Consider the following 27,533-nt stretch of genomic DNA (forward strand, 5'->3'; position numbering starts at 1 on the left):
TTAATATGGCCAAACCCATCTAGAGAGAGAAGGAATTAAACATGCAGAGAGTGGGATAAAAGCCCACGCGGTTCAAAGAATAGAGTGCAGTAATTAAAATTTCCAGCTGCCCAGTTCCTGGCTGCCTTCTCTGTCAGAGATGCACTCTCCCAGCCCCTGCCAGCCCGAGTCTGTCGCTGTGTCCTGTAATTCAGCATTTCCTGATAGAGATAAACCTGCACCTTTCCTTGCTTTGCAGAAGCCAAAGCTCCCAGTGTGACCCTTAGTAGATCCCCTTGGCTGTCAGATGTGAGTCCTGGCAGCAGTGTTAACTGAAGTGGGTAAGAGGGGAGCAATGGTGTTCTTTCATTCTGTTCACTCAAATGCTTTCTGGGCTCTAAGCGGGCGCCTTTTCATTTCACAGGATGCCGGTGAACCTGCAGGGCTGATGAGAGTATTTCCAGAACATCAGGATGAAGCATGAACAGACACTCACTTTTAAGCCTCTGCTCTGTGGGGCTTTGAGAACTTCGCCTTACTTCCCGAAGCCACCGAAGAAGGACAAACGTGCGTGGGATTGCATACAAATGTGGGCAATATCAAAGCGGAAGTCTGTGAGAGGGTGCTCAGAACGTGCGAGAATTGGTCGGGCTCTTTATACCAGTAATTACGATAATAGCTTTCTATGTCCTAGAGGTTCCGAGGGTTTCGTGGTTCAAACAGGAGATCCCCTCGGGTCCTGGAAGAGGAAGTGACATCATCTTGAGTGGGAGGGCAAACAGTGTCTGAATCACTGTGTGGCCCCCCAACCAATGTGTCAGTCCTTCATGCTATGGAAAGCAATGATATTTGGATATGAAATACACCATATTGGCCAAGGTAATAGTCAAATAGTCACTTTGGGGGTTTCGGGTGAACTGGAGACATCACCAGCACACGAGAAGACATAACTTCTGTGACGTTCGAATTAAGGGCATATCTGTCCGTGCCAAGCTCAGTAGCGACAACAGACCTGGACAAATAGCTACCTGCTCACTGTAAGGCACCCATGGCTTAGTCAGTTTTGGTTATGTCAGAGCGTGTAATCCTTTTGATGTTTACTGTAACGTCATCCCCCTTTAAGCTCTTAATACTAAGGGGACCCACAGTGTTTTATGATCGTTCTTAATTTCTGTACCACTTGGATAGGATCCTCTTCTCTCTGCCTACCTCTCTCTCCAGAGTCTCACTACAGAGTCCAAGCTGGCCTCTGACGCTTGATCCCCCTGCCTCTGTCTCTCCAGTATAATTAGAGGCATCTACCACTATGCCTGGCTAGTAACTATAGTCTTCAGGTCAGGGTAAATCCTACAAGAAAGGACTGTCTTGTTTGGGCCTTCTTCTCACTTTGGTTTTCTTTTGGTGAGTTTCAAAGGTTCTCTGAGCCCACTTTCAAGCACTAAGCCTGTCCCCTTGCACCGTGGTCTACCGCCAATGTGACAGGGTATCTTCATCAAGTTATCCCTAAATGCTACTCTACTGGAATGGGCTACTTCATAATTAGGTCCTAAGAAAACCTGTCTGAGGAAAGACGGAAGAATTTCTGTTTCCATAGCTCCGAACACTGCTCCTTGAGATCTGAGTCTCCTGATGAGGTCTCTGGGTTTATTCAGCTGCTTAGGGCCTTTGCACAGGGAAAAAAGACAGCCCTAATCTGAAACGCTGCTGGGCCCACTCAGAAGCAGACAGGGCAAATGACCTGTGTATAGACAGCAGCCTCCATCCAGGGGGGCCCCCTAAGCCTTCTCCTCACTACAAGTTCCTTATTGAGGTAAACTTTCTCCACATTGTGTGAAGGTATGTCTCTGTATTTCTGTTGTTAATTCTGTACTGGCAAAGAGCTAAATGCTGACAGGATCTTGATATTGTTATTTCTGTGGCCCATCATTGGCTTTATATTGTTTAAATATTGTGTCCTTCCTCACTTGCCTAAAGGCCAGCTAGAATTCTATCAGAGGTTCCAATTGGTTGAAATAAAGATCTGACAGCCAATAGTTGGGCAGGAAGTGAAGGGCAGAGAGAGGGATCCTGCTAGAAGAGGTAGACAAAGGGATTCAGAGGAAGGGTATACATGCAACAGGATTTACCATAGTGGAGCAGAGAGGTACAGAGCTAGCCGTGTGGAGGTCACGACCAAGTCAGTCAGGATGAGTTTAGACTAGCTAGCTGGGAAGACTGTCCAAGTGAAAGGTCTAATCTTAAAATTATATAAAAGTCTCTGTGACTTGTCTCTACCACTGGCGGCCCGAGAAAGTTCACTATAGTTTCCTTTCAGGTACTGCTTGTCTCCAGCTTTGAAACACCCAGCAGAGCAACTTAAAGAAGGAAGAACTCAGTTCTGCCCACAGTTTGGAGGTATGTCCCACCATGGTGGGGAAGATGGAGTAACAGTGGCTCGGGCTGTGGCAGCAGGAGCATCCAGCCGTCACACTGCACCCAGAGTCAGGAAGCAGGGAGAGACAAACGCCGGCTCTCACCTCACTTGACCCTTTCGATACGGACTAAATTTGCATATTATTGTCCAGTCAATTCTGCTGGCCTGCCCTCGGCCCAGCAATTGCTTGTCACTACCTGCGGCCAACACCAGGTGCACCCTGATGTGTTCCTGGCTGATCTCTCTCTCCCCTTTTCTGTCCTTCTCTGTCCCACCGCCCCCTTCTCTGCCCTCATGGCTTTACTCCCATTTGTCTGCCTGTCTACCTGGCTCACTTGATGCCTTTACTCCTCTCCCTTCCCCCAATAAACCTCCTTTATACCTGATCTGTTGCATGGCACAATTACTTGAACACACCTTGGCATGGGCCCACCAGGCGCCCCCTTGCTGCATTATATCTCATAATACCACAGGCCTTTGGGGATAGAGTCCCCCACATTCAGGGTGGGTCTTCTCTCCCTCAATTAAACCTCCCTGGAAACTCCCTCATAGACAAGCCACAGGTGGGGACAAGGACCTTTAGCATTTGGACACGCAGATTCCCGATTGAAAAGTATTAGAACCAGTCACCAACGTAGATCATGTGATTTACCTTATCCATTGAAAATTATAAAGTCTACATCCATTATGGAAATCAGTGTTTAAATTCTTCAGAAAGCTGGGGACAGATCTCTAACAGTTTCCTTTTATGTTGTCTAGCAGTTTCCTTCAAGACCAAAACATTCTAGCCTGCAGAGGAACTCCCTAAGCAAGAAGGAAAACAAAATAGCTTCAGGAAGTCCCTGAAACTGACCACATTCACTGAGCCCCTTCCTGACAGAGTAAAGGATAAAAGCTGAGAGTCCCTCTCAAAGGCGGGGTAGGGTGGGAATACTGAACTGCAAAGAAGACTCTGAGAGGAAACCAGCTCTCCAGAAGAAGCACAAACCAGCCAAGACACCTGAAGACATTTAAACCAACTGAGGCCCCTGAGAAGAACACTCTCCAAACTGTGGAGCCACCTGCAGGTTGTGCAGAGTCCAGGTTTCCCATCTTTTATGAGCAGTCACCCATGTTGGGGTGGGCTTTGGTAATGCAGCTGCCTTTGTTTCTGTCCCTTCTGCCCCTGTAAATAATTCCTCACCCATACTCCTGTCAATAACCCCAACAAAACTCATTGGTTCACCAAGTTGGACTTTTGTGGTATCCATATTTTGGTCTGTCCTGGGTTCTCTAACTGGAGTAAGTAGATGAATGCGTCTTGTTTCTTCAGGAAAAGTTTAGTCACACAACAGATCTACATTAAGATCCAGTTATACTACTCTGGAGTATATACCCAAAGGACTCTACATTCTACCACAGAGACACTTGCTCAACCATGTTCATAGCCAGAAATCTGAAACAGCCCAGATGTTCATCAATAGATGAACAGTGAGAATATGTTTGACAATGAGATCCAGCTATTTTAAAACGTGAAACCGTGAAAGTCACAGGTAAATGGATGAAGCTAGTGCCTTAGTAGTTCCATTGCTGTGAACAGACACCATGACCAAGGCAAGTCTTATAAAGGACAACATCTAATTGGGACTGGCTTACAAGTTCTGAGGTTCAGTTCATTATCTTTTTTTTTTTTTTTCAGAGCTGGGGACTGAACCCAGGGCCTTGCGCTTGCTAGGCAAGCACTCTACCACTGAGCTAAATCCCCAACCTAGTTCATAATCATCATGACAGGAAGCAAGCCAGTGTCTAGGGAGGCATGGCACTGGAGGAGCTGAGAGTTCTACACCTCGTTCCAAAGGCAAAGAGGAGAAGACTGGCTTCCAGGAAGCTGGGAGGGGGGGGGTCTTAAAGCCCTCAGCCACAGTGGCACACCTACTCCAACAAAGCCACACTTCCTAATAATGCTACTCCCTGGGACAAACATATTCAAACCACCACGGCTAGGTAAAAATCATCCTGACTGAGGTAACATTATTTGTAGATGTTAGCTTCTAAGACATTGATAGGCATGCTATAAGCATGTAACCACAGAGGTTAGGTATAGAGTAAGGGAGTGGGGGGGTGGGATAGAACTAGGAAGATATGTGTACAACATATACTTATGGAGAGAGAGAATGGGAGACCAGAATGGGAGGATTAAATGGAGAGGGAAGAGAGGGCTAAGGGAAGGATACAGGGAGAGACAAACTAACACTCAGGACCATTTGAGGGATTGTATGGAAACTTGCTACAGCAGACGCTTCTTTGTTTTGTTTTTTTTTCTTCTTTTTTCAGAGCTGGGGACCGAACCCAGAGCCTTGCGCTTCCTAGGCAAGCGCTCTACCACTGAGCTAAATCCCCAACCCCGCAGACGCTTCTTAAAATACATGTCTGAAAGAAGTCTAAATGGAGTCACCAAGTAATGGCGGAGACAGTGCCCCAACTCCACATGTTTTACCACAAAGATAAACTTTCAGGATATCAGGAAGTTGAGGTTCAATAACTTTCTTTTTTTTCTCTTTAAACATTTGTAATGATTTATTTATTCTTATTTTATGTGCATTGTGTTTGGCCTACATGTGTCTGTATTAGGGTGTCAGATCCCCTGGAACTGGAGTTACAGTCAGTCCTAAGCTACCATGTGGGTGCTGGGAATTGAACCTGGGTCATCAGGAAGAGCAGCTCTTAACCAGTGCTCTTAACCACTGAGCCATCTCTCCAGCTCAATAACTTTCAAGACATAAATTTATGATGTTGGCGATGGCAACGTTTGTTGAATAAAGTTCACAGGAAATTGAATAGCAGACAGTTTTAAAAAGAAAAAGGAAATGCTAATGTCTTTGGTGTGTCTTGTCTGCACGAGGTGGAGAGCCATTGGGTGATATTTTCCTTTTCTTCTGCCCAGAGTCAGCTCTGTCTCAGCTAAAGTCTGGTTTGTCAGCCCAGCCCTCAAAACACAAGGCATGAGAGCTGAGCCAGACCCTGTGGTGATGGATATTTATGGGGAGGAGGTACTGAGCTTTTACATGGTTACTGGTCACCGTGGAGAACTCAGCCCAGACCGACGGATGCAGTTGCTTTAGTTAGATTTATAGAAAGCCTCTTAGGGAGTATTCGCTTGCCCTGGAATTACCTTTTGATTCTCTGATGACTTAAGCCATTGGCAGTTTTTAGGTCATCCTGACAGCCTACTACTGGCTGAAATGGCCTTTGAACTCGGTCTCACAGGAATCAGGCGAAGCGAGAGTTCCCGGAAGTCTGCCGTCCGCTATCTTCAGAAACTACGGCTTTCTAGTTTCTAACAGAAATCTGTGCCAGCTAGAACTTTCTAGCAAATATGTACATAAGCAAGAGCTTGCAGGCAAAGGCTGCCCACTGGCCTGCTGGTGTGGGGCAGTGAAAGACAACCTGGTTCCCGGTTGAAGAGGGAGACCCTGAAAGGGATGGTAAGCGTTTCACCTGACTCCCAAGAAATCAGGCCGGTCACTAGCCGGCAACCCTCCATAGATTTGTGACCATCGGTCACATAAGGGTAACCCCAAGCCCCTTCACAGGTAAGGTGACCACAGGTCAGGTAGGCTCAAGACAGATCTCCATTATTATGGGGTACCTAAAGGCCTCGAGGCTTAGCCAATGAATTTCCCTTCCCAGACACTCCTTCCTGCAGAAGGTATTTAATCTCATACACACACAGAGAAGTGGGGTATGGCTTTATTCATCCCGCCATGACAATAAACATCTTGAAACCATAGACTGCCTCTTTTCATGGGATCCACCGTGGGAAGCCACGGAGAAGACCTTCGCCTACATAATCACCCTCTTATTTCCCCCAGAAGTCCTCTCTGTGCTCCCAGTGGCAGCTGCCACCAAGCCCAAGTCCGCCAACGTCCAACCAAAAGACTCCCCACAGGACCAACAGAGCGTCTCCCCTTTCTCCCCCTCAGCCCCAGGCTAGATCCAGCCCTGGGGGCCCCCACTCCATTTATGCCCAAGAGCCTGAGAGCCAGCCGGCCCTGGCCTCCTTGCAGGCCTGGGTAACCCCGAGTCAGCTCCGACTGTGTCCCACGCTCAGACTGCGGCTGGGTAAGCACGGTCAAACTTCCCCGGAGTGGATGCGGGACCCCACCATTAATCCTACAAGCTGCCCACCATTAATCTTACAAGCTGGGATATGCAGCAATGGTTAGTCATGGTGGACTTCAGAATATGCAGAAGTAGTTTTGAAAAAATGTCTGGGCCAAGTTGTGTTGTGGGGAGCAGTCACCATCTGTCTCAGAGCCCACCCCCAGTCTAGAGGTTTTTAGACCAACCCTCTCTCCTGCATGGCAGCTTCTGATCTCAGGTTACGGCTTTATTCCAGGCTTCTTTTCCTCAGACTGACTCCAGGAGGAGCTACTATCTGTCCAGCCCCAGAGCTGTGGTTCTCAGGCTTCCCAATGCTATGACCCTTTAATGTGGTTTCTCCTGTCGTGGTGACCCCCCAACCATAAAGTGATTTTTATTGCTACTTCATAACTGTAACTTTGCTACTGTTAGGAGTCATAATGTAAATATCTGTGTTTCCTGATGGTCTTGGGTGACCCCTAGCAAAGGGTCACTGGACCCCCTCCAAAGAGTCCAGACCCACAGGTTGAGAACCACTGCTCTAAAACCCCCCTGATTATTTCAGTTAACTAAACAGGGATAGGAAAAGAAAAACAAACCAAATTAGAGGGTTACAGGTTCTCTGCTGGGGATCCACCCAGACAGACTCTGTGGCCTTCTTAGATAACTGCTATTAATCTATGCTTCCCGCCGTCTTTGAGGACTTTTGGGGGTGGGAGATGGGGACACACATACCTTAGCCCTTACAATCAAAGAAGCTTAAAGAGCCCACTGCAGCTGGGTAGGAGGTATGTTGTCTGTGACTTCCAGTGGATACTCGGCTGTTCTGAGGGGCTCTAGCTATGGCGGGAAACAACCCTTTCAGGGTTGGTTTTCAGGCCACAGTGTGGCATTCAGTGGGAACTCGACCAGTATTTGGGGGGGGAGGGGGGGACTCATCCACTCATCCATCTGCTGTGAGTAACCCCGGCTCACTGAAGGAAGGAAACCTGGGTCAATGAACAGGTGATGTTGGGGCTGGAGCTATGCCTCACCTGTTAAGAATGCACCTCCCTCTTGCAGAGGGCTGGGATTTTAGTCCCAACACCCACATCTGTAACTTTTCTGGCCTCTAGTAGCACTTGGCACATGTAGTCACTTAGATCCATGCAGGTAAAACATACACATATGGAATTAAAAAAAAATCGTAAAAAATATAGTGGACATGATGCTGCTCATGGTGGTGGAGGTGGTGATGGCGATGATAATGATGATGATAAATTCAAGGGTGATTCGGCCAACACCACATACCCATACCAGATACCGCTCTAGGTGAGTGTGGTTCAGTAACATAAACAACCCTCACCCACGCCATTTTAGAGCTCAGAAAATGGAGGGTGGCATGGGGTAAGGACTTAAATAAGGTCACACAGTTGTCGGGTGGCCAAGTTGGAGTGTAAACCTGGACTGCAAGACCTCTCTGTGGATTCTTACCCTTCCCAATCTTGGTACCTTCCACATCCCTTCATGTTACATCATGTGTGTACTCAACTCTGCCTATGCCCTCAGTGAGGGAGAAGCTGGATGAAAGGTAGAAGGGTGGGGCCTGCACTAGTTTGTGGAGTTTATTGACACTCAACATGCAACACTGGCTGTCTCCTGAGCATCCCATGTCTCCTCTGTCTCAGCCTGTTTGCCCGTGTTAACTCCACCCTCCCCATAAGAGCCTGGAGGCAGGGATGCTCCTCCTTGGTGGGGCCTCTGTCAGCTACTTATCACTGGGATCAAATACCTGAAAGATACAGCTTGGTGGTGGTGGGGTGGGCACACAGCTTTATTTTGGCCCACAGTGTGAGGGGATACAGTCCACGGTGGCATGGAAAGCCCAGTAGCTGGAAAGTCGGGTCACGTGTGTCAGCACTCATGAGGCAGAAAATGGTGAGTGCTGTTGCCATCCCGCCTCCTCCTGCTCCCCGTTGTATCTGGTCCGGGCCTGCAGACCTTGGGATGGCACTGCTCACAATGAAGTTAATCTTTGGAAATGCCCTCATGGGACACACCCAGAAGTGCACCTCCTCAGGCATGAGGAATGCATTAATCCAACCACACTGACGATTAAAATGAACCATCGCAACATCTGGATTTGAAGGCTGCAGGGTTTGCAAAAGTCCAGAGAACCCTCTCTTCTCTAAACGTCCCTGGGCAACTGTTCCACTGCCCTCTTTAAGAGCAGTTTTTTTGTGGCCTGCCAAGGAGAATGAGAATCCAGCTACTCCATAGCCCTCAGGATGACTTTCAGGAGGGACCAGCTGTTCAGTCCGTGATGAGAGCGTCACAGGATCTTTCCCCCACCATCATCTCTCCATCCTATTATTTCAAATGAGGGAACCGGGGCTCAGAAGAGTTCCTCCAGATTTGCTGGTCCAGAAAGGGAGGTTTCCGATTTCATACCTGACATTCTCCATGCAAGAACTCTACCCCACCTCACCACCCCTGGAATTTCAGACCAGATCCCTCAAAGGATCTGTCTGATGGGCTCAGTATGAGGAATTACTGTACTGAGCAAGTGTGTGTGTGTGTGTGTGTGTGTGTGTGTGTGTCACACAGCACAATCACACCTGTACAAGGATCCAAGGGGTGGGGTGTGGGGACGTGGGGGAGGGAGGAACAGCAGTTCTCAGGATGGAATCTTATACTGCATATGTGGTGGGAGTCGGGATTCCCGACTTGTTACTCATGAGCCAATAGAAAATTAAGCTGCTTCAGGCTCCGTGTTAGTGAGTGAGGTAAGACACTCCTTCTGAAGCCTTTCTTTCTGGTAGCAAGCTGTCCGGGTAGAATGGCTGGGACAGTGGAAGAGTATATTATGTGACATGATATTTAAAAACAAAACAAAACAACAAGAATAAACTGGCTGTAATGCCTATGTGTTCTTCTTCAAATATAACTTTTCACATTTCCGCATGGAGATAAAAACTTTGGTCCTCTGCTTGAATCTAGGTGGCCCTGTGATGACAGTAGACGCACCACTATAGCATTTCTGCAGTTGGGTCAGAAATGACGGGAGACATTCCACCGGCCCTTCAAATGCTTGCTGTGCGGTTAGCCTTTGGTCACTGTGGACAAAATATCTGAGATAAACAACCTATGAGGAGGACTTACAGTGTGAAAGGTTTGCTGACTTCGTTGATTTTGAGTCTGTGGTGAGGCGACCACCATGACGGGAATTGCGTGGCCGAGCACAGCTGCTCACCTAGCGGTAGTCACAAAGCCAAATGGAAGAAAGATGGCGGCCAGTATTCTAATATAACCACGCCTACGGTGCCCTAACTTCTTTCCGCTAGTCTCTAAGACTTAATTTTCGATCAGATCCAAATCTCACCGCCAGTGGGGGACCAAGCCTTTAACACATGGGGGTTGGAAGCTACTCAAGATCTAAACTCTATACCTCCCCACGCAGAGAGCTCCTAGAGGGAAAGTGAGGTGACAGGCAGTTACTCAGCTCCATCGCCCCGCCCCTAGCTGTTCCGGCTCCATCTGTACGCACTGATGATAAAACTAGAGCCGACCTCCTCAAGTCCACGACTCACTGGACCTGGGAGGGCTGCTGTCCATGAGTGTCATTTAGAGTTTCTAATGTGTGGGTGGGGGCAGAACTATTACATAACAGCACGTGCTGATTCCCAGAGGCCTGCAGAGGGACGTGAATGTCACCTGCAAATACCTGAAGGATGTGTTGCGTCAGGAGGCAGGCTGGAAGTGTCGAGCTGTGACGGACAGTACTGAGAGCACCAGCTGGGATTTCTACAGGGACAAATGTGGCTCCTCACAGAGGCCTTCTCTCAGGACCTGACCCGCCAGTGTGCTTGAAACTGGAGATTCAAGTGGAAGACACAGGGCAACTTTGGTGTGTGTGTGTGTGTGTGTGTGTGTGTGTGTGTGTGTGTGTGTGTGTGTGAAGGGTTTCAAAGATACACCAGTACTCTTAAAAGCTATAATTATTTTTATTATGTTTATTTCCGTGTGTGTGTGTGTGTGTGTGTGTGTGTGTGTGTGTGTGTGTGCATGCGAAATGTGATGCAGGAGTCAGTTTTCTCATTCTACCAGGTAGGTAGGTGCTAGAGTTGGTACACCAGGTTTGGTGGTAGGCATCTTTACTTTATATATGTATGTATATATATGTATATATGTATATATTATATAATAATATACATGTATATGATATATACATATATGCATGTGTATACATATGTATATAATATATACACATGTATATGATATATACATATATACAGACATATACAGATACATATATATACATACACACATACATACCTGGGTTTAGTTTCCAGCTGCAGCATGACAGCTCAGAGCTGCGGTTAATATCAGTTCCAGGGGATCTGATGTGGTCTTCTGACTTCTTTGACCCCCTTCACTGATGTGGAATGCCTACATGCACACAAATAATATATATATATAAAATACACATACATAATATAATATATACTATATTTTTATTTTATGCATGTAAGTATTTTGCCTGCATGTACATACGTGTACCACATGCATGCTCAGTTCCTGCAGCGTTCAGAAGAGAGTATCAAATCCCCCGGAACTGGACTTACAGATGTCCGTGAGTCACCACGTGGGTGCTAGACATCAAACTTAGGTCCTCTGTAAGAGGAATAAGTGCTCCTAACTACTGAGACACTTCTCGGGCCTAAGACCCAATTCTTAGTAAGTGAGGACAAACTGGTTCTGCCAAGCCCATATTTAGTAAACTCTTGGAAGAGGTAAAGAGTAGATGGGGCTTTTCAGGCCCAAGAAGGCTGGAAAGTAGGAAGGGCCATTTCCAGTGGAACTGTTTGACCAGCAACACTTAAACCACACCCCTCTCACCTTAAGACCTCTCTTTATCCACTTAGGGTCTTTCCTAATTGTGCATTCCTCTGCTTGCTTCACACCTCACATCCCGTGGCTTGCCAAATCACTCCACTTTCATCTCCACATTAAGTGCCCTGCCTCTGTTTCTTCTGCTCCGTTTGCAGCATCGCTAACTTTCTTCCGGCCATGTGGCTTCTCATCTGGAAGCCTACAACAGCCCTCTTAATGGAGAGAAGACTGCAAATGAATTATCTAAAGAGATGCTTCCCCTCATGTCATCTCCAGGTTCCAAACCTTCACTTCATTTAGAACAGAGACGAGTTCTCAAGCACAAGAGGCATCGATGGTGTGGCTAATAGGCTTAAAGTCCTGGGTTCGATTCCCAGAATTGCTAAAGATTTTCATGAACTAGTACAGAATGAGAAAGAACATAGAAACGGGTAAGGAGGGGGTCTCTCTCTTCTTTCTTTGGGATGGGGATCTCATTCTTCAGCTCAGGATGGCTTAGAACTCTTGGTGATCCTCCTGCCTCAGTGTCTGGAGTTTTGGGATTATAGGTGTGTACTACCATGTCTGGTTTCTCACCTTTGTTTCTTAAGATTGCCACAGTATAATACTATAAACACTGTGGTATAAAACAAACGGAAATATATTTGTTTTCTTGACCCAGGGGCCACACTTCCAAATTCAAGGTGCTAGCAAAACCACATTTCTTCTGAAGACTCCATGGAAGAATTCCTCCTTGTCTAGCTTCTGGTAGCTCCTAGCAGTCCTCTGCTTCTGGCTGCATCTGTCTCGTCTTGTCTTCTCTCTCCCTGGCTTCCTTCCTGCATGTGTGTGTCTGAACTCCCCCTTCCTCTCCTTCACAATGGCACTAGTCATTGGATTTAGGATGAATTCTAACCCAGTATGACTGCATTGTATTTCTGCAAAGACATTCTTTCAAATGAGGTCACATTCACAGGCTCTGGGGGATAGGACTTCAATGTATATTTTAAGGATTTATTTTTATTTTATGTATATGGGCGTTTGCTTGAATGCATGTATGTCTCTGAGCCTGAGGAAGCCATATGAGGGCATAGGATCCCCTAGAACTGGAGGTGCAGATATTTGAGAGCAGCTGGGTGTTGGTTTTCCAGAAAGAGCAGCAAGTATCCTTAACCCCTGATCTCAGCCTCTTGATATATACATACATATATATACATATATATAAAACAATATATTGATTATATATACAATATATAATATTGATTATATATACAATATATAATCAAGATTAAAAGGATTAAAAAAAAACAAGAACATATATAATCAAAGTACAGAATTTTAATTTCCTGGCAGCCGGATACAGGAAAGAGTATAGGAAGCAAAGCTAGGAAATGCAGTGAAGAGGATGTCGCAGTAATTCAAAGGTGAGAATTGAGCCTCAGGGGTTTGTGAATCCTGTTGAAGAAATAGCTCAGGGCCTCTAGCCAAGAGTCTACAAAAGTGTCTGTCGTGTGTGTGTGTGTGTGTGTGTGTGTGTGTGTGTGTGTGTGTGTGTGTGTGTGAGAGAGAGAGAGAGAGAGAGAGAGAGAGAGAGAGATTTGAAAAGCTGAATGGAGGGACAGAGTAGGCGGGTAGCATTAGGAACCCAGGAGGCAGACTGCTGGATGACCCTCCGAGGTGACCTGAGATAGTTGGTCACCTGAATCGAGGTGAGGGAGACTAAGGAACAACAGCGGAAGCACTGCTTAAAGCCAGGCTTCCTGCGAGCTGGAGGTGTGACTCAGTGGTACAGCGGTAGACCGCATGTGCAAATCAGTCGCAGCACAGGGCACCAGTTGGTGACACACTGAATTCCTCATATTTAGACCACCTGCCACACGTGGTTTACCATAATAAGTATCTCTCCGCCCTCGGTGTGGCCTCTGGAGACCAGAGCCAACGAAGTTGTTCCTGCTTGTGTGGTCTCTACAGCACCGCACGCAGTCAGCACTCCATAAAACTCCCCATAAAGCAGTTCATGAATGAGTGAATTTGGACATTCACACCATAGCGAGATTCCCCGGATCCAAACTGCTAGACTTGAGCACGTTTCCAAACGCCTGGCACAAAATAAGTGCCGCCCTCAAGCACTTGTTGAACCAAACAGAGTAAATCTGCTTCCCTCAGTTCCGCCCAGGCAGGGAGGTCTGGCTTTGGCAGAAGCGCGGATCGCGCTGCTGCGTTCTATTCTTACGTAAGAGTTAATGAACCCTCCCGGCCCTCTAGACCCCTCCCATTACAAGGGCGCAAGGGAAAGAAAATGAGCGCCGTATTTACAAACACACGGTTTTGGTGGTCCATTTCAAATTCATTTCTAGCCTCGGCTCCCCACAAAGAGCTTAAAATACCGCTGCAAAGCTCAGTGTGGGGCGCCGAGGGGCAGTGCGCTGTGGATTTCGCTGGAGGCGGAAGGATGGTGTGGACTAGGCCTGCGCACCCGGCACCCTCTCCAAAGCCCCTCAGACCGCCCCAGGGCCCTGGCTGTGAGGGTGACAGCGGCCCCTGAAGGTGACTTCAGCTCAAAGGAGGGGTCTCCTTCTCCAGGCCCAGCAGCCCGGAGCCCGATCGCCTTTGCAGGGCACCCCTTCCCGGGTCTCCGCTGCCCAGAGGCCGGAACCGCTCGCCTTTGTAAAGCGCCCCTTCTCGGTCTGCAGCGGCCTTACATCCCGGGCGCGGCCCCCGGAGCGGAAGATGGCGACGCTGCCCGGCCCCGGGCGGCCGCGAGGGGCCGCGGTGTTGCGCGCACAGCCCGGCCCGAGCGGCTAGAGCGGCGCCTGGGCCCGCGGCCTCCTCCCGCCGCTGCGCCCCGCCCCGCGCCCGCCCCTCCCTGGGCCCGGCCGTGCCCCGCGTCGCGCTCCCCCGGGATGGCCCGCGCGCCTCGGCGCTGCGTCTCGGAGCTCTCGGCGGAGCAGCGGCAGCCGCGCTCGGGGGGCGCGCGGCTGCGGCTGCGGCTGCGGCGGCGGCGGCGGCGCGGCGCTTGAAGGGGCCGCGTCGGGCGGAGCAGCGCGCCGCCAACATGTCGGATACGAAGGTAAAAGTTGCCGTCCGGGTCCGGCCCATGAACCGAAGAGGTGAGCCACTTTCCCCAGCTCCTTTTGCATTTCTGCTCCGGCCGAGGGCGGGGGCTTGTGGGGGGGGCAACTTTGCAAACTGCAGGGGCAGCCGGGGATCGGGGACACCCGGGTGGGCCGGCGTGGCCCCGGGTGGAGGTGGCGCCCAGGCTCCGGCTGCGGCCACTATGTGCCCGGGGCGCCGTCTCCCTGCCTGCCGGGACCGAACCACGCGCGCCGGCTACGGCCGCGGATGCTCCACTTTGCAACATCGCCCTGCCCCTGTGCTTTCAGAGCTGGAACTGAACACCAAGTGCGTGGTGGAGATGGAAGGGAACCAGACGGTCCTGCACCCTCCTCCTTCCAACACCAAGCAGGGAGAAAGGTAAATCCCACCCCGCCGGCTACTGCCAAGTTTGAGCCCGGAAAACCCGAGTGCGCTCTCCCATTGTTAGCAAGGGTGGCTTCAAGTTTGTCCCACGCTCATATGGGAAGCGGTTGCAAGTGCAGGGTCCCCTCCCCTCTCGTCCCCTCTCGTACAGAGCGATGCCTCTCAGGCAGGGAACCCTGGCCGGAGACAACACTTAGGCTTCCAGGCTCCTAGAACGTGAAGGGACCGGATGGAGATGTGTAGCGCAGGCCACATCTTTCACTTAGGAAAGCCGATGTCTGAAGCGTGCAAATGACCAACCCAAGGCCCTATTGATGGAGTCCAGCTCCCGCGATTCTTGTTTGCCCGCTTTAGCAGAGCTGTCTGAGGATGTTGTATATGAAATGGGGGCTGGGAGCCTATACAGCAAACACCTTAGTACAAGGCTGGGTCATTTAAGATCTTCAGGTTGTTGGAGGTGCTGAGTTGAGATGGTTTCAGTAAGTAATGCCGGAATTTTGATTTTCAAGGAAACAAACAGAGTCCTGATTCCGGAGCTGTTTAGGCACTGGCATGGGGGATGTTAAAAGAGGCTGCATTTTCTTGATGGCAAGGCATTTGCATTTGAAAAGTCGTAACTGTGGGATCCTTATTAATTCTACTGCGTTTCATGCAATGGTATGGGAAAATGCCCCCCAAATAATGTGAATATTTGGCATTTTTTAAATGCTAAACCCCTGAGAAGAAATTGGTTGGGATTCATTCAGTACGGCAATGTAGGAGCTTATAAAAATAGAAAAGGAACCCGAGATTCAGGTTCGGCTTGGGGATGAGTGTGAGTTTGTCTCTGAAAGTCACCTGTTGATTGATGGACTCGGTAAGGAGTGGATCTTGCTTCTTTAGAGTTTCCCTGAAGATGGAATGTGGAATAGGGTTTGTTACTTTCTTGCTAACCGAGGCAGCTGCTTCCTTCTGTAATCAAGCTCCATTGCAGCCCAGCCTTGCTAAATTTGGGGATGAGATTGTTATGAGGGCTAAGAATGGGGAATTCTTTCCTTTCCGTACCGGAGCCCGGCCTGTTCCATTCATTTCGCAAACATTCTGCATCTCCTAGCAGACTCTTGTAGTGGCCTGTAGTCACCACAGCAGATTCTTACAGTAACTTAATGGCTAAGTTATTTTAAAGATGTGTATGCAACTTTACGCACAATGATGGATGTATCCTTGGACAGTATTTTTGGACACGTTAAAATATTTAGCAGTGTTTTTAGACATATGGATGGCAATGTAAGTGGTGCATTTTTATGGTGGGCATAAGTGAATTTGCTGAATAAACTGCAGATTAGATAGATGCCCATGCCATATTTGCCATTTTATTTTTCTTCTAAAACTAGGTCTTGCTATATTGTTTAATAAGGCGGTCTCTGAAGGCAGCCTGGGGAACAGGTAGACTATTTTAGCCTCTCTTAGTAAGTCAAGGCTTCAGTTCCCCTGGCTTGGAATTGTGTGTCCTGTTCCCCTACTTTTTTCATACTTTTAACCGTTGTCTGTGTTTGTTCGTGTTTACGTATGTGAGTGGGTGAGTGGATCCATTCATCCATCCATCCACCCATTCATTCATTCTCAGCTCTTGGGGACGGAGCCCTGATCGGTAGGCAGACTGGGCATGTGCTCCGGACCACCGGTATCTGCTCTCCTTGCCACTCTTAAACCCTAGGGGATGCCACTGTTACCTACTGTTGATGAAGTAGAGCCTTGTCATTCGTGTATAGAAAAAGGCTTAGTTTTGCGGGGTTTGAAGAGAATCCATAGCTCTGGATGGTTGGTGGTAAATGCTAAAATATCACTTGGTCGTGCTTAGAGCCACTGTGCTAGATCATTTTAAAGTGAGAGCTTGTGGGGAGTGTGGCCTGAGCATCTATCCATTGGCACGCCAACACGGGTGGACCCTTATCTGTAGCTGGTAGAATTGACTTGAACTGTGGGGTGCTCTCTTGTTCTGGGCTCACAGACCCGACTCTCCGTGTGGTTGATGGGACCTCTCTGGGTCTACTCGTGTTCCTACTGGCCGTTCTGTTTCCAGACCTGAGAGGAGTCAATGCAGGGTGCTCCGTTCAGGTTAGAACGACCGGTGTCTTTGCTAGAACGACACCACACCACACCGAGTACATTTTGATGTCCACGCTGTGGCAGGGTTTCATATTTCTTCAAGGAACGTCCCCTTAAAGCAACAGTGTATTTAAAAATGGAAACAATTCCTCCCTCGCTGTGGCTTGGTAATCACAACTGCACTTTATGGTATATTTGCTGGCCGTACTTTTGGATAGAGCTCAGAGCAGGGGAAAGGGCGAGTGGGTAGAATACCGACACTGTAATGAAATCTTCTGGGAATTCTTAGGTCTGAAAAGTGAGAGGTCCTTAAATAAATACTGGCAACTTGTCAGATTGAGAAGTAGTGCTTTTCTGAGGTTGCAAAAGATTACCCACGCATTCACAGAAGCTCAGAGTTACTGGGTCAAAGTCTTTGGTGTTTACCAATAAGAACAAGGGAGAATAAATCCATTGATTTCTAAGAAAAGAAACAGGCTTAGCTTTCATTCCTTCTTTTGTGGGACTGTGTCAGTGAGGACCGAAAGATCAAAGGGCTTGTCAGACTAAGGATGTTTGTCTCGACGCTGAAATTCCAGCATTAGAACACGGCATAGGTCCAGGTTAATAGCCGATCCACATACTGTTTGTCAGCCTACAACGCAAAGACCTACACGATCTGTTTCACATAATACGGTAGCATTGCTGTTAGGCGGGCACAAAATTCCTGCCGGTGCCATGCTTGACCCAGAGGAACCCAAGACAACTGCAGATCAGCACTTACACCAGAGGCCGTCACCTTGGAGAGCTGTGGGAAGAGAGAGGGAAAATATTTTACATGCACTGTGGTAATTGCAAAGGTGTACACTCTGCCTTTGTGCACACTGTATTATTTGTAAATTTCCCATATCTGTCTCTGCCGGAGTCTGTGCACTCCCTGAAGGCAGGTACCTTGTACTGATTCCCCTTGTGCCCAAGGTCCCATACAGCACCTGGTGTGTAACAGCTGCCCCATGACAAGAGCAGGGGGAGCCATAGCTGCCACCCAGGGTAGGCAGCTGGCATCGGGCTGCTCATAGATAGGTTTACTCTGCAAGGTGAGGTCAGAGTCCTTTATTAAGGGACGTGGAAACCTTCCTACCACAGATCTCTTCTGAACAGCTCTCTGTGTCGGAATGTGGGGTGAGGAGTGGGACACGCTGACACGGCAGTTTTCCTTGGGTGCAGATTGAGAATCCTGTCGTTCTGCCATCTGTGCAGAGTATGTTATGAAGTATGCCAAGCAGAGTCTTCTTCTCCCCCCCCCCCCACCCCCGGCCGTGTCCTTTCCTTTCCCGTTCTCTTTCCTTCCTTACTTCGTTTTACTCATTTGCTTTTTTTTTTTTTTAATGAGACAAGGTCTCAAGTAGCTCACGTTAGCCGCGAACATGGTAACTAATGGTGGGTGTCCTTGAACCCTCGACCCTCTTGCCTCTGCCTTCCAATTGTTGGATTACAGACCTGTGCCACCGCATCTGTCTCTTTTCTCGTTTATTTATGACTCATTTTTCTGAAAGTATAAGAATACATCTGTACGTATACACAGAAGCATGCATCTTGCTTATAGATATTTAAATGACTTTTGATATCTTTTAATATTAATATAGGAAGATGACTCATTTGTTTTTTACATCTACCCCGGATGATAAGAGTGGTTTTTAAAGATATGGGTCTTTGGGTTATGGATCTGGTTCTTATGCATTGGCAAAATAATACAATAAAACTTAGGTTCCTTGGGAGATGTGGTTATACTGTTATGTCAGTAAATTGGAATTAGGCATCATAGGGAAGTTTGTACCTATTCCTAACCAAGGAGGAAAAGGATATATTAACTGCACCTGTAATCCCAGACCTTGGAAAGTGGGAGATCATTGAGAGCTTGTGGCTAGCATGATTTAAAAAGTGAGTTTCTGTCAAAAAACAAAAACCGGAAAGACAAAAATACAAAAGCACAACTAAACTAAAAGCCTGGCATGGTGGCACAGGCCTTTAGTTCAAGCACTTGGGAGGCAGAGGCAGGACACTCTCTTGTAGTTCGGGGCCAGCCTAGTCTACAGAGCAAGTTCAGGACAGCCAGGGCTGTTACCCAGAGAAGCCCTGTCTCGAGAAACGGCAGCAGCAAAGGCAAACCGGGGAGAATATGGGCTCTTAGTAGGGAGTCATTTTCTACCCTTTTTTTCCCACATGGCACACAGAGTGTACTGTGAGAAACATAGGAAAGAGGGTGAGGTGTGAACGCCACTTAGCCAGCTACAGCGTGTTTTTCCAGTTCACACATCACATGGCGTATGATTCCAGAATGGTTTCCTTGCTCAAGAGATTTTAAGTTTTACCCACAGTCATATAAAATTAGCAAGACAGATCCCTAAAGAGTCATCGGCCTCCCACGTTACAAAATCATTTTGAGGACCCGAGTTCTGGTCTATTTGTGGTACTACCTCCCCCTCTGACTTTATTACCAAGGTGGTTATGTGAGCGTAAGGTAACATTGAGGTTTTGCTAGCCGCGGGAGGGCATTTTCTCGAATGATATTGGAGTTAGAAGGAGCACGACCACGAGATATTTCCATCAGCCGTCAGCATTTCTAATTTGTTTTAAAATAAAGGTTCATCGAAATCTCATTTTTAAAAAGAGGACTAAAAGCAATTATCTCGTATAAGAGATTTAAAAAAATTTTGGGGGGGGGGACTGGGTGTGATGGTTCCAAACTGTGATCCCAGAACACTTAGGAGGCCAAGGGACAGGATTACCTTGCCGTTGGGGCTGTCGTGGGTTACAGAGTGAGTTCCCTTGCCAGCCTGGTCTGACTTGAGACTCTGCCTGAAACATAACCAGAACAGAGGTGAGGGATGTGGCCCAGAAGGAGAGGGCTTGCTCAGCGTGTGTGAAGCCACAAGTCTGGTTCAATCTCCAGTCCAGCTCCCTGCCCAACTTTATTGTGGGTGAGCCCACCCTTCAGACTAGACTTTTTATTTTGGACTTGAGTGTATACATGTATTTTAAGGGCTTGTGTAAGTACACCCTTAATGCACAATGGCTATTTTATTTCTCTTCCAATTCACTTAAAAATGGTGGTTGGGACTATGTGAACTTTCCCCCACAACTCACTAATGAGTCACAAACATCTAATTTGGCAACAGAATGAAACACAGGTTTATTGAGATTGTAGGCTCTGGTTTTTATTTTTTATTTTTTACACTGCTTCTCCTGGACCGTTCCCGGACTCCTTTTTGTTTGCTTTATTTTTGAGATGCTCTTGCTGTGCTGTCCAGGCTGGCTTGGAACTCACCCTGGAGCCCAGTTGGCCTTGGAATCAGGGCCCCTCCTGCCTTTAGAGTGCCGCACTGCCTTCTGGGAGATTCTTCCACCTGTCTTCCAATACTTAGGTTCTTTTTTTCTTTCCTGCAATCATGTAATTTCCAAGATAACCTTTTTTGGGTTATTTTTAAAAGTAGTACCTTGATTGTTTATTGTGGAATTTCTGTCTGAGGATGCTAATTAGTCTGTTGTCCTGTTCCCTGCCCTCTCCTTCCCCCGTGGATCCCTGGGCTTGTTTTGGTCCCTTATGTCTGTGATGTGCAGCCTTATCTCTGCGGTCTCTGGTGTCTGTGGGACAAGGGTTTGCAGACCTTGGCTTCTTCATTCCCGGCACAGGATGCATCTGTAAATTCTCTCTGCTGGTGTGGTTATCTATTATTAAAGCCTTGGTGTTAGCCTCCCTTTCTACTTTACATCACGGCAAGAAAAATGGAAACAAGAGAAACACAGGTAAAGGCTGGAGCTCAACGTATCGGTGACTAAGGATGGCGATGAAGGTCTTTAGGACACAATGCCAGGGAAGAAAATCCCTTTAATTTTGTGTGTGTGTGTGTGTGTGTGTCTGTGTGTGTCTGTGTCTGTGTCTGTGTTTATGTGTGTGTCTGTGTGTGTTTGTGTGTGTGTGTCTGTGTGTGTCTGTGTGTATATGTGTGTCTGTGTCTGTGTGTATATGTGTGTCTGTGTTTATGTGTGTGTGTATGTGTGTGTCTGTGTTTAGGTGTGTGTGTGTCTGTGTGTGTCTGTGTTTATGTGTGTGTGTATGTGTGTGTATTTGTGTGTGTGTCTGTGTGTCTGAGTGTGTATGTGTGTGTCTGTGTGTGTCTGTGTGTGTGTTTGAGTGTGTGTATTACTGTGGCAAAGATTTCATTACTTGTCTTATCCCTGTTACCTTCAGAGGCATATGCCTACTGGGCTGTTTAAAAAAATCCCTAAGGAGAATGATACCACCTGGGCTGGCTACTGTATTATTCCACCAGTTAGCGGCTTCTGGCAATTTGAGAGATAAACGGAAGACTTGGAGGATTGTTTTCAACTGGTAGGAAAGATTATACATGCCACGCACTCAGGTCTTGAGGAAAATTTACAGAAATAAGTCAACTCGAATAGTAGGCATCCCAGAGACTTCAAGGTTGCTCAGAGTTTTACAATGCTGCCTTTTCCCCCAGATCTTCCTGGGAGCCAGAGCAGAGATGGTTTTTATGTGTTTAGAATTTAAGCTGTTTCCAGAACCTTCTCTGCAAAGGAAATGGAATAGCTGAGAAACAGCCAGGACACCCAGAAACACTCAGATCCCGTTGTGACCTCAGCAGTGTGAGAAATTAACTGGAACAGACAGCAGGGAAGCCAATAAGGAAAGGGTGCTGGACTTTGTATGTAAACAGTCTTTAACAACCAAGAGTTGATTTAGCTAGGAGTGGTGGTACATGCCTGTAATCCCAGGGCTCTGGGAGTAGAAGCAGGAGGATTAGGAGTTTAAGACCATTCTCCCCTACACAGCCAGGATTACACAAGAATCTTCCCCCCAAAAAACTAATTTAAAAATAATTTTAAATAAATAAACAAGTGGGTTGACCTATGATATCCATCAAAGGGGTCTTCAAAGAAAGTCACAATATAAAACATTTCAGGAAATTTACACTTGAAAGATATAAAAAGAAATTCCTCTTTGGAATTGGTTTCAATGGTGTCAACCACCCAACGACAAGGTAGCAGCAGACAGAGTCAGGTTTTCTTCTCTTTCCCTAAAATTTCTTTTGGAAAATGTTGCAGGTTTAGTATTTGTTGTTAAGATCCCCCAAGGAAGTGGGGAGGTCTGTGTAGACACTCAGGACTGGTCTTTCCCTTGAGTCTTGAGAGAACCACTCTCTTCACCCTTCTTGGAAGTTGTCCGAGCTTCCTAATCTGTCTGTCTGTCCTCTTTGGCCCAACACCGTCAATTCCAAGTTCCAAATAGAAGCCCCACCTAAACGGTCATAACGGTAACAGTTAACTCTTACTTCAGATTCACAGAGCCCAGCAAGATTGGCAGGCCTGAAATAAGCCCGATTTCCTTTGAACAAACTTAAGTCTTTAATGGTCAACCCGGGCTGATGCGGGCCAAAGAATCTGAGCGGTCCAATCACTTGTATTGACCATTTTTGTGTAGTTGTTATGAACAAAATCCCTGGCAGGGACAACCTAAGTCAGAAAATGTTTATGTTGTGTAACGGTTTCTGAAGGTCTCAGTCCATCTGGTGAGGAAGGCTTGGCAGAGTTCCTGAGGGCAGGAATGTGCACCAGAGTGCAGCAGGCACTAGGGGCTGGCTGGGCTCTGATTTCAAAGGCCACCCTCTAAGCCACCTACTTCCAGTAGTCAAGTCGCACTTCCTAAATCTCCACAAGTAAATTGCAGTGTGTAGCCTTCCTGTCTCCCTTCTCCTTTCTCTCCCCACACAAGCCCTTACTGCCCATCAGTCCCCTGAGATGGAACTTTCACAGGGAACCCCCTTCTTCTCAAGACCACCAGCTCTTCAATGAACATGACTCCTCCTTACCAACTCCCCTCGCTCAAGTATGGACCTTTCCAATAACATCAGGGTTCAAGAATCTGAGACTGCGGTCCCAGGCCCTTCATTTGACTGAATCCAGGAATGAGATCCTGTTACCATGAGACTGGTTGTTCAAAGTCATTGATAAAGTGGAAATACTTTCTGAACTGTCCCTACTGATATCTCTTGTATTAAAGCAAACCCGTGTATTCCTGCAGAATCCCCTTAGTACTCGAATATCTTTTGCTTTAAAGCAACTTAATAGAAGGAATGAAAAGCAACGATTGTAATAGATCAGCCTTTCTACATTCAGCCTTTCTTCTGTAATCTGAATATTTTCAGTCACGGTTTTGTGATAAGCTTTTCTTTGATTTGTACTTTGCCATGCTACGTGTCTTTCACAGTTTTCAATTTAATATTAAATAGTCTGTTGCGTCTCACTCTTTTCAGCCATTTTCCATATTCTTAGAGCTTACTGCTGTTTCTCTTAACGATCGTATAAATCACAGTGTCTTCTTAGAGTCCTTAACATAACTGAAAGGCATGGGGGGCTGGAGAGATGGCTTGGGTTAAGAGTGCTTACTGCTCTTGCCAAGGAGCTGTAAGTTTGGGTTTGGTGTAAGTTTGTAAGCTGGGTTTGGTGTCTAGATGCAGCATGACAGCTCAGAGCTGGCATTTAACACCAGCTCCAGGGGATCTGATGTGCTTTTCTGGCCTCCTGGACCCCCTTCACTGATGTGGAGTGCACACACACACGTAAATAATGAAAGCATCGGAAGGGATTTCCTCCAAGCTTGCTAACACAGATACCGTCGTAGACACGGTAGACCACACATTATTCTCTTCCGTGATGATGAAGCTAAGAGTTGATGCTCTTTACAGATGAGGGAGGAGATCGAAAAAAATGCAACCAAAAAGCCAGTTTCTGCCAAATCTCCCTTCTGTCTAACCTGGAAACTTGAACGTACATTAAGTCACTACCATGTTCTGAAACAGTCCCACCTAAAGAGCTGCGTTTCTGACCAGTTCCCAGGTGACTCTGATCTAAGGCAGTCAGCACAGGGACCTGGAGGCAGGAGCTGATACAGAAGCCATGGAGGGGTGCTGCTTATTGACTGGCTTGCTCCCCATGACCTACTCAGACTGTTCTTGTAGAACACAGGTCCACTAGTCCAGGGGTAGCCTACCCACAATGCGCTGAGCCCTCCCATATTAATCAGTCAATCAATCAATCAATCAATCAATCAATAATTAAGAAAGTGCCCTACAGGCTTGCCTGCAGCCTGATCCTATGGAAACTTTTTCTCAGTTGACTTCCTTCCTCTCAGATGACTCTAGAGTGTGTCAAGCCCTCACAAAACTAACCAGCACAGTGAAACAGTGTATCTTGGATACTTCACTTTTAAAAAGACTTCCCAGACATTCTAGTGACTACTGTCTAACAAACCTCTGTCCCACAGCTTGAAACAGTCATGTCGTTACATCCATGGATTCTGTAGGTCAGGAATTTGGAAGAGGCAAAGTGGATCTGGTCTTCCTCTGTGTTAGTGTCTGGGGAGTAGCCATCCCAAGGTTCAACTAGTTGAATGTTCAGGAATGTTGCAGCATCAACAACCCTCTGTAATCAAAAATGCCTAATTAGATCGCACTTCTCTTAACTCATAAACTTGACACTTGCTCCCCATGGGTGGCCACTGCTGTAGGCTATTAGCCTAGTTTAACAAGCCAAGGGCTCTCCGGCCAGGTGTGTCTGTCTTTCCTTGAGTCGGGGAGAAGAGAGGAGGAGCCAGTGCGTCTCCTGGGTGCCATGAACTTGCTGAATGCTGACATATCTGAAGAGACGCAGGATCTTTTCCAGGCTCAGACTTGTGGGCCCTGGTTCCCTGCTTCAGGTCTTCGCTGGTGTTCCCAGGTCGGGGCAGCCAGTGGTCATGCATTATGGTGCAGTGCTGCCTAGTACGGCTGCTGCTATGACCTGTGTCTCTGAGCTAGCCACTGATGGACCGCTTCAAGCTAGCCACCAATGAGCCGCTTTTACCTTTAAGTTCCCTTGTCGTACAACTGAAGCCTGGATTAGATCATCTGTAAGGTCATTTTTTTTCCCCTCTTGTTTTCCAAGTTCTAACATTCAGATTTACCCACACAGAGTACTTAATACAGAACTGAGTCAGAGAAAGTAGGCAGCAGATGAGCCCGGCTGAAACGGACTGCCTTTAATTCACCTCCTGTCAGAGTGTCAGGAGCCTTGGGGAGGCCATGGTTGGGAGACTCCGTTGCTCTGCAGTAGCTGACTTGAGGCTTGAAGGTGTCAAGTGACATAAGACAGCCACCAGCTCCGACACTGAGTTTCTTATCAACCAGTCTGCTGGGGCCTGGGGCCTGGAGTGCTTACAGATACTGTCTCCTTCTGCAGCTAGAAAGGTGCCTTTCCTGTGTGCCTACAGGACATTGTGAAAACTGTTTGGTTTGAACCTTCTCATTAGATGCCATGGTGTGTGTGTGTGTGTGTGTGTGTGTGTGTGTGTGTGTGTGTGTGTGTGTGATGAAACTTACATAAGCTGGACTAAACACTCTCAGAGCTCTTAACATAAAAAGCTAACTTGCTCTGAAGCCGCCCCTATCCCCAAGGTCTTATCTGTAACCCTGGCTAGTCTGAAACTTACTATATACACCATGCTGGACTTGAACTCACAGAGATCAGTCTGCTTCTGCCCTCTAAGTGCTAGGATTAAAAGTTCAGACCACCACACCCAGCTCTTTTTTTTTCTTTCCTCTTTCTTTCTTTCTTTCTTTCCTTCTTTCTTTCTTTCTTTCTTTCTTTCTTTCTTTCTTTCTGTGAAAAGAAGAATAAGTTGTTTTCTCTTTGCTTTAAATTATATGTGGGGCTGGAGAGATGGCTCAGTGGTTAAGAGCAGTGATTGCTCTTCCAGAGGTCCTGAGTTCAATTCCCAGCAACCACATGGTGGCTCACAACCATCTGTAATGAGATCTGATTCCCTTTTCTGAAGACAGCTACAGTGTACTCATATTTAATAAGTAAATAAATCTTTAAAAATAAATCATTAGTGTATGTGTGGTGGTCTCTGCAGGTCTCTGAAGAGGGCACCAGATCCCCTGGATCTGGAGTGATGGGGTGGTTGTGAGCCATGGACGCGGTGCTGGTAATGAAATTCAAATCCTCTAAGAGCAGTCCGTGCTTTCTTTTCTGCTAACCCCAGCTTGTGTTGTTTCTGGTTTGGTTACATCCCTACCAAACTGTAGCTAATCCCTCATATTTCTCCGCTTGATCTCAGCCAAAAATCAAAGGAGCGATCCCTACTACTGTTTACTGCCTTCTGGTATGGGATGAATTCAGGGCGTGTGTGCGTGGCTGCCTCTACTCTGGCTTATGTACTTTTTGGACAGTGTCTCACATAGCCTGGGCTAGCTTTGTGCCTTTTCTTTGTAGCCAAGGCTGGCTTGAACTTCAGAGCCTGCGGCCTTCACTTCCTGAGAGCTGGAATTTGGGTCTTTGTCGTTTTCATCCTTAAGCAGGGTGGAGGTTTTGGCCCCCTTTACGCGTCTGGTGTGTAGGTGTGATGAACTTCTGTTGCTGTCAGGCTCAGGAAGGCATCTGTTTGCTATTCTCTCTCTCTCTCTCTCTCTCTCTCTCTCTCTCTTTTTTAAAAAGACATGGAATGGGTAGGAAGCTTCAGAGGAAAGGGAAGCTTTGCCCTTTTTGGTTGACTTTTGTGCCAGCTCTGAGGGGCACTCCCTAGACTGTACACCCGTTACCAGTGACCACAGATATCCACATTCCCCAAGCTGGGAGACTGAGAGGCCAAACAGGGTGGGTGAACTGAATGGTGATGAACTATGCAGGCATTCTGTCCTGAATACTTTTATGCATAGATTTATCCTGAGTGCTGGGTGTAGCACAGAGCTTTGTGTAGTGTGTTACAGAAGGTTTAAAAAAAAAAAAAAAGCCTTAGATTCTTTTGGAAGACCATCCAAAAGCAGTGGTCTTCTTACCTGCTTACCTCAGCTAGGTGGAGAACGCTGAAGGGTCTGTGGCTGAGGGCACAGAGATAGCTCAGCAGTTAGAGACCTTGCTAATTACTCTGGGTTTGCTTCCCAGCGCCTGTCCTGGGCAGCTCACAGCCACCTGTCACTCCTGTTCCACGAGCTCCTCAGAGCTCTTCTGGCCCTCTGGGGCAACAACATACACACGGCATACGCTCGCACAGACATACACACATACACATAAATAAAAACTAAAAACGTGAGGGGCTAAAGTGGCTTTGGTGGTGAAGAACACGTACTGATCTTCCAGATGACCCAAGTTTGGTTTTTCCAAGACTCACTCCAAGCAGCTCGCAACTGTGAAGTATCAGCTCCAGTGGAGTCTGGCACCTCTGACTTCCTTGGGTATGCAAACACGTGTACATTCCCACGTATAGACTTGCACATACACATAATTAAAAATAATAAAAGCAAGTCTTTTAAAAATAAAATTAAAAAAATTAAATTAGAACACACACACACACACACAAACACATACACAAACACATTTGCTGTTTTTGGAAAAGGTCAGAGGTCCATTTTTAGCACCCACATTGGATGGTCACAACTGCCTGTAACTGATCTGTAGGTGAACTGATGCCCCCTTCTGGCCTCTACAGGCACCTGCACCCACAAGCAGCATACATACATAAATTAAAGACCAGTAAACCTCAAGATTTGTAGCTGAAGTTATG

The 27,533-nt window shown here is 47.2% G+C and overlaps 1 protein-coding gene across 17 annotated transcripts in view; it reads left to right on the forward strand.

Annotated features, from left to right (window-relative positions):
• The first annotated feature begins 14,212 nt into the window (after positions 1-14,212).
• The window catches only part of Kif13a (kinesin family member 13A), a 182,378-nt gene continuing 169,057 nt past the window's right edge, over positions 14,213-27,533 (forward strand). For 11 of the 17 annotated variants that reach the window (XM_087590874.1, XM_087590876.1, XM_087590877.1 and 8 more), the window contains exons 1-2: positions 14,213-14,475; positions 14,749-14,839. In XM_087590874.1, coding sequence (XP_087447000.1) covers positions 14,421-14,475; positions 14,749-14,839 — 146 coding nt within the window. In that variant the 5' untranslated portion in view covers positions 14,213-14,420. 17 annotated transcript variants of the gene reach the window in all.

This window comes from Rattus norvegicus, chromosome 17 (assembly GCF_021556685.1).
Source record: "Rattus norvegicus strain SHRSP/BbbUtx chromosome 17, alternate assembly SHRSP_T2T, whole genome shotgun sequence".
Lineage (NCBI taxonomy): Eukaryota > Metazoa > Chordata > Mammalia > Rodentia > Muridae > Rattus > Rattus norvegicus.